General features: G+C 36.3%; 1 protein-coding gene across 2 annotated transcripts in view; it reads right to left on the reverse strand.

Annotated features, from left to right (window-relative positions):
- Positions 1–725: 725 nt before the first annotated feature.
- Positions 726–7,415, reverse strand: part of SLAIN2 (SLAIN motif family member 2) — an 82,288-nt gene continuing 75,598 nt past the window's right edge. For both annotated transcript variants that reach the window (XM_017540314.2, XM_017540313.2), the window contains 2 exons: positions 5,290–5,608; positions 726–3,741 (listed from right to left, as the gene is read on the reverse strand). In XM_017540314.2, the coding sequence (XP_017395803.1) occupies positions 3,675–3,741; positions 5,290–5,608 (386 nt within the window). In that variant the 3' untranslated portion in view covers positions 726–3,674. The remainder of the gene's footprint in view (positions 3,742–5,289; positions 5,609–7,415) is intronic.

Consider the following 7,415-nt stretch of genomic DNA (forward strand, 5'->3'; position numbering starts at 1 on the left):
AATTCATTAGTGGTTGAACCTCCATATGGGTTTTTCTGTTGCGTTGAGTATATAACAGGCTTAGACTTCTCATGTATTGACTTACAAGTATAGTGACAATTTTAAATGGCTCTTCAAGTTTTTAGACTGGCTTGAGAGAAAAAAAAAAACACAAGGGTGTCTTTTTCTCCCCCTCATCAGTATTAATCTAATTGTAACATGTAATATTATTTTAACTGTAATTATTCTAATTGTAACATGTAATTGCAAAGCAAATATCCTCTAAAGGAATATGGTGAACTAATTAAACAATGTACAATCCTTGATTTTTCCATCCATAAAAGAAAAGACGCCCGTGATCACCTAAATATTCGCATTTGGTATGAAAATGCATTAATCGTTCTCCTGGAAACTCATAATAGCTTTTCACTTGTTTTTTCTAACTAGATATCATATCTAGCTATGATCTAGTCATATGCTAGCTTTTTCTAACTAGATATTAATTCACAGCAGGTGAAAAAGTTCCAAGAACAAATTAATTTATAGTGAACTATAAATTTCCTCCAAGTAATCCACATATGAAATAACTTTGACAGAGAAAAGATAAGATATAATCCAACCCCATGAAGACTAAGTCTGAAAGGGCAATATGATATGGGTTTGCAAGAAAAACTCGATTGAGTAATTTATTAAAACCAAGTGTAGGCAACTGAGAGGGAAAAAAAGGAATTTTACCATATCCAGAGATTCAACACTTAAAAAACAAATATAAATTTAATAATAAACATTATGGTCAGGCTGTTTATTAAGGAGGCAACCACATATACAACTTCGGCTATAGAAATGTTTGCAAATCGAACGTCATGTGATCTAAAAGGACCATGCGCAACGTCAAAAATGAATACCTGTACATTCAATAAAAAGTTAAACATACATCGTCTAGATCATTCTAGAGTTATACAAACATCTGGGGCCACATCATATGTATCGAAGTTTCTTTCAAAAAAACTTTTTATAAAAGTGATGTATTGAGATAATTTTAAAAAGTATCTGACAATTATGAATGGTCCCCAGTTCTACAAAATGTGATTTCCAGGATACGAAACTGAAAAAAAAAAAGTCAACTCTTCAGAGAGTGTTTTATATTATACAAACAAGTTTTGTAGAAAAATGATCCAGCAAATGCTTGAGTTAAGAATATTTATATTTTTTCCAATTCTTTACACTTTTATTAACACACTTACAAAAAATAACATTCAAACACTGAGAAAATTAAATAACTTTGGAAGCAGAGCTCATTGTTTTCTGCTTACATATAAGTGACAATTCTGGGCTGTTGGCACAAAATAATCAACATTCATAAAACCCTTACTACTATATATGAAACATAAGTTAAAATCATAGGCACTAGTTTATCAAATCCACATTTCTTCTGTAAGACTAACCACAGTAAATCCTTAGATTTTCCCAAACAGAAAAATTGCGACACACAAAGGCTTTCTAGTAAAAAGGCAATTTTTCTCTTTAGGAAACTAAAAGTCAATAGTCTGTGGTAGTACAACAGCAGGTAAAATAATACTTTACCAAACTCAGATCCAAAATAAGTTTTAACAAGTGATGAAATATTTTAATTAAAAAAAAATAGACATTTTTTTCTGATGCAGCCATTTAAAAACAAAGTTAAATAACCTGAATACTCCTTTTGAAACTGATTATCTAACTTAAAAAATGTAATGTTTCATAATAGAGTTAAAATTCCTTTTAATTATTAGATTGCAGCATATATATATTTTTTGAAATGTTGCACTGAAAACTGAGAATTGTTTTGTATGTGGTTAAGAGACAGTAGCTAGTTCTTTCTTTTAATTACTTAGACATGAGATAACCCCTCCCAAAAGAAGATGCTTTATCTTCCTCTGAAAAGCAACATTTTTTGAGTTCATTACCATGTAGAATTCTGGCGCCATCCTTTCCTGACCCACCCCATTACCCTCAAATTCAAGGATAAAGTTTCTTCCTTGCATTATACACCAAATACATAGTACTGGCAGTTTAAATCTCCAGCTGCTTGTGCTGAATAAATGATTCCCCACAGGTCAAGCTGATAGACTACCATGGTGTCAGTCATGACAGAATGGAGGTCCTGGTTTTTTCATCATTCTCTCAACCTATTAACCTTCATGCTGCCCTGAATATCAAGCCTTTCATTTCTCTTTCCCAATTTCTTTTGCCAACTTACGGAATGTCTTTGATTAACAGGAAATGAACTTATGTTCAAATCTCTAAAAGCTTTTAGATGACCTAACTGCCAATATCTTAGAGCTGTTCAAATTAGGTATTTAAAAACAGACCTCATAATAAAAAAATGAGAGGCCCGCCACAGAAGGAAGTTTTACTCTGCTAATAGTCTGATAAAACTGAAATAGGCGACTTCAAGATACATTACGAGCTGTTAGAGAACAAGTATTTATCAGGTTAAGAGTTATATGTAGTAGGTTTGTTACCAAAAATGCAAAAAATTGATGTAAGGCAGAATCTAAGTCAAAAGGGAAAGAATTTCCAATAGATGTTGTTTATACAGTTACTCAGTTTCAAGTGGATCAACTCAAGTAGCATTTAGCAGGCTATATTTTCCTACCACATAATAGACCATTATGCCATGTAATAGCAACAATACAACTGTCATCACCAGAGATTCTGTAGGTTAAGTGCATAGATTTTTTTCCCCCTCTCTCTCATTGTATGGTTTTGTTCCAGGTTGTAAGCACTGAGGTGGTGTTGTATCAAGAATAAAGACACAGATTACTTGTTCTTTCCTATCATGAAAACCTGCTAATAGAAACAGGATCTCTTAATTCTGTAAAGATAACAGGATGTGAAGACGTTGGCTTCAATAGCAAAGGCCATCTTTCCTGAGCCAGGAACTATAAAGTTTAGAAAGATTGTACAACTGATATTAAGCCCTTTTGGCAATCAAAACAAACACGCAGAAAGTTCGATGTGTCAATGCAATATGATGGATGCATGCTGTAACACTATCTGATGGTGGTGATATGTGAGCTACATCCAAAACTTAAGATTAAATGACAATTTTTCTAATGAATCTGCAAAAATAATTTCTGAAATTCTCCCAAATTTAGGGATGTTTTCAATCTCTAGCCCAGCCTTCTTTCCTCCCACCCCCAATCTCAATCTGTAGTTTCCTGGTGTACTAGTGAAACACTTTAGATCATTAGTCAGAATATTAGTTCTCATTAACACAAATATTTATTGATACTATTTATACAGTAAATTAGTTGAATGTGAAGTTTTGGATAGCTTGAATTCACCATTTTCTTATGCACAAATGGGCATTTTTCTCATTTACAAATGGGCATTTCTCTTTGGCATCCATTAAGTATTTGCCCAGATATTGGCCTCTGTCAAATATTTTAAAAATCATCCTAGTTTCTATTAAACAAAACTAAAAGTGATTCTATGGAGAGTGATTGTGTGATTACCAAACACATCTGATGTTAAATGTCATTAAAGTGCTGTTTGATGATCTCTGTCAGCTTGTGCTAATTAAGACAGAGAGGGCTGGGATTTTATAAATCCCAAGAGTCTTATCTGAACAGTCTGCATATAAAAGTTGTTTTTAGCCTTGTGAAGGGTATCCATGAAGCCGTGGACTTCTGCATTCTTGTCTTTGCTGGTCAATAACAGCCATCTTTCCAACTGTCATCTTTCATGCTACCATAGGTTTTAGGAGCTGGCAAGGATCTGAAATAAAGCAATTTTGTAATTTAAACTTGATAAATGTCTTTATGAAATATTACCATACTATCTCATACATATATTAATTACTCTTTAGATGGCATCATGATCCTATGAAGACTGTTCAGGAGGATTACCAACACAAAAGCTCTAAACAGGTACTTGTACAACCTCCCCACACGTGGCATTTTCACAACTTTAAAGTTTTACTGGACACCAGATGATTTTTCCATTTTGTTAACACAGCCACTAGATCAAAGAATGGAAAAGATGGTCTCACCTTTTCCAAGCACATGGATAACCAACCTTATTATTTACTTCTTATTTTGAGAGGCAGAATGATGAATGTGATATTAGAAGCTCAGTGTCATCACTAGAAAGGCAGTATGGGATAGTGACTGAAGTCAGACATACTCGGAACTGATAGTTCTATTAGTTATGTGGCTCTAGGCAAATTACTTAATTTCATTAAATTTCAATATCCTCTTTTGAAAAACAGAAATAAGAAAACCTACTCATTTAATGTTATTATGAAGATTAAACAAAGCAAACATTTACTTATTTAGCACAATGATAAATACTTCCAGTTTAATTACAGTTGACATCAAAGTTTACTGATGATGGTAATCCCATTCTTGAAAGGTTACAGATGCAACATTCCTAACCTGTCTGATTCGGAATCATCTGAAGATCAAACAAACAAACACACCGCAAAAAACAGCACATTGGCTGGGGGCAGTGGCTCGCACTTGTAATCCCAGCATTTTGGGAGGCCGAGGTGGGCAGATCACTTGAACTCAGGAGTTTGATACCAGCATAGGCAACATGGTGAAACTCCGTCACTACAAAAATTAGCTGAGCATGGTAGTGTACATCTGTAGTCCCAACTACATGGTGGGCTGAGATGAAAAGACTGCTTAAGCCCAGGAGGTCAAGGCTGCAGTGAGCCAAGACTGCACCACTGCGCTCCAGCCTGGGAGACAGAGCAAGATGCTGTGTCAAAAAACCACCACCACCACCATCCCAGCACAATCACAGATTCTGAGCCTCATACCAGATCCACTAAGTTAGACTCTCTAAGGGTAAAACTTACACACCTACATTTATATAAATTTCACAGATAATTCTGAATTGTAGAATAAGGGTTTGAAACCATGCTTAGAGATTATAATCAGACTTGGTAGCTAGAGGTTTTATCTTAAATATTACTCTATATTCTAATATACGTTTAACATCTTTATTGAATATAATTATATTCTAAATGAACAAATATCACAAATTAAGTGGTTCTAGCAATATTTTTCTAGGAGTTCTCTGAGATGCTTAATCATGTTAGGAAACTGGACAAATTTAATCTGAACCAAATTGGTAAATGTCTCAAATGAGGATTTCTTCAAAACAACATAGTAATGTTTTATTCAAACTGTACTAAAACTCCGGTGGCAATCCACCATGACTTTCTGTTTACTATCAAACATAGCATGAAGCTAATTAATTCCAGTCTATCCACTTTCAGGTACTCAAGAATGCTGAAACAGAACATTTGCCACTTACCTGCGAACAGGTTGTGCAAGTTTGCTGCGAGGCACTGGTATGCCCCCAGCAGAAGGGGCACTGGGTCTGGGCAAGCCACTTCTCATTGCAGTTGTCCCTGCAGGTCTGGTTAGAGTAGTGCTGTTGATATTGCTGGGAGGATTTGCTGAGACTGTGTTCTGAACCATAGGAGGCCCAGGTGAGGAGGTGGTTTGTGCGAGCTGTGTTATTTCTTGGCTACCAGGAGAACCAGAGCCATGATTACTAAATGCTTTCACTGGTTGCCGAAGAGCCAAAGGAGATGGTGCTGCAGGGGAACGGAATTTGCCTGGAGAAGGTACTGTGAAATGGCGAAGAAAAACCAGTTTTTGAGTGGAAATCATATATAAATGAAACCATGACTTTAAATTACAACTGATGATTAGGTACTAGTACATTTTATTCAGGAAACGTTACAGCAATGCAAAGAATAAAAGATATTCCTGGGCTACTATAAGAATAAAGGTAATTGTGAGCTGTAAATTACCAAGTACTTAATTAGAGGATTACAACTCTAACAACAGTATTTTAAATCTGCTGGGCACGGTGGCATGCACCCATAATTCCAGTTACTTGAGGCTGAAGCAGAACTGCCTGAACCCAGGAGGAAGAGGCTGCAGTGAGCCCTAAAGATGCCACTGTACTCCAGCCTGAGTGACAGAGCCAAGACTGTTTCAAAAAGAAAAAAGAAGCCTGGGCGCAGTGGCTCACACCTGTAATCCCAGCACTTTGGGAGGCCGAGGCGGGCAGATCACCTGAGGTGAGGAGTTCTGGACCAGCCTGGCTGACATGGTAAAAACCTGTCTCTAATCAAATACAAAAATTAGCCAGGCATGGTGGTGTGCCCCTGTAGTCCCAGCTACTCACAATCTGAGGCACGAGAATTGCTTGAGTCCAGGAGGCGGAGGTTGCCATGGGCAGAGATCATGCTACTGCATTCCAGCCTGGGCAACAGAGCAAGACTCTGTCTCCAAAAAAAATAAAAAAGGAAAACAGAAAAAAAGCTTATGTCCACACAAAGACTTGACTACAACTTTATAACAGACAAAGACTGAACAAAGCTCAAATGTACATCAACGTGTGAATGGATAAACAAATTGTGGCATAACCACAAAACAGAATACCACTCAGCGATAAAAAGGAGTAAACTGCTGATATATACAACAAAGATGAAACTCAGAAATTATGCTGAATGACGAGTATCAGACACAAAACAGTCTGTGCCTGTGTATATACACATACACACATTGTAGAATGTTGTTATAAAACATCTGAGGAAAGTCAAATCTAATTTATGGTAACGAGAAGCAGGTCAGATGTTCGTTGGAGGTTGGGAGCAACCTTGGGAAATTCTACCAAATGTTTAAATAAAGCATGAACACAAATTCAACATAAAATCTCCATCACAAAACAGGAGAGAAGATGTCCCAGTTCATTTTATGAAGCTAGTATTACCAAGATACCAAAAAGGACAGTATCAAAAAAGAAAACTATAGCTCAGTACTGTTTACAAATGTAAAAACCCTTAAGAAAACATTAGAAAATAGAATACAGCAATATATAGATTTCTATGCCATGACAAAGTAGAATTTATTCCAAGATGCAAGGTTTGTTCGATATTTGAAAATCAATCAGTGTAATCCACCACAGTAACAGGATAAAGAAGAAAAATCACACAAATGTTAACAGCAGACTCAAAAAAAGCATCTGACAAAATTTAACAGTCACGAAAAAAATTCTCGAAAAAGCAGAAATATGGAAAATTTCCTCAGCCTCATAAAGAACATCTACAAAAGCTCTACAGTTAATATTAAACTTAATGAAGAAAGACTGAGTGCTTCTCCCCTAAGACCAGGAACAAGACAAGAACATATGGTCTAACCACTGGAAATTCTAGCCAGTGCAATAATCAAGAAAAATTGGGGGGGGCGGGGGTAGGGAAAGAAGACAGACAGAAAGAAAGAAAGAAAAGAAAGAAAGCCGGGCGCGGGGGCTCAAGCCTGTAATCCCAGCACTTTGGGAGGCTGGGGTGGGTGGAGCACGAGGTCAAGAGATCGAGACCATCCTGGTCAACATGGTGAAACCCCGTCTCTACTAAAAATACAAAA

Source organism: Cebus imitator, unplaced genomic scaffold, assembly GCF_001604975.1.
Source record: "Cebus imitator isolate Cc_AM_T3 unplaced genomic scaffold, Cebus_imitator-1.0 Scaffold124, whole genome shotgun sequence".
In the NCBI taxonomy this organism is placed as follows: Eukaryota; Metazoa; Chordata; class Mammalia; order Primates; family Cebidae; genus Cebus; species Cebus imitator.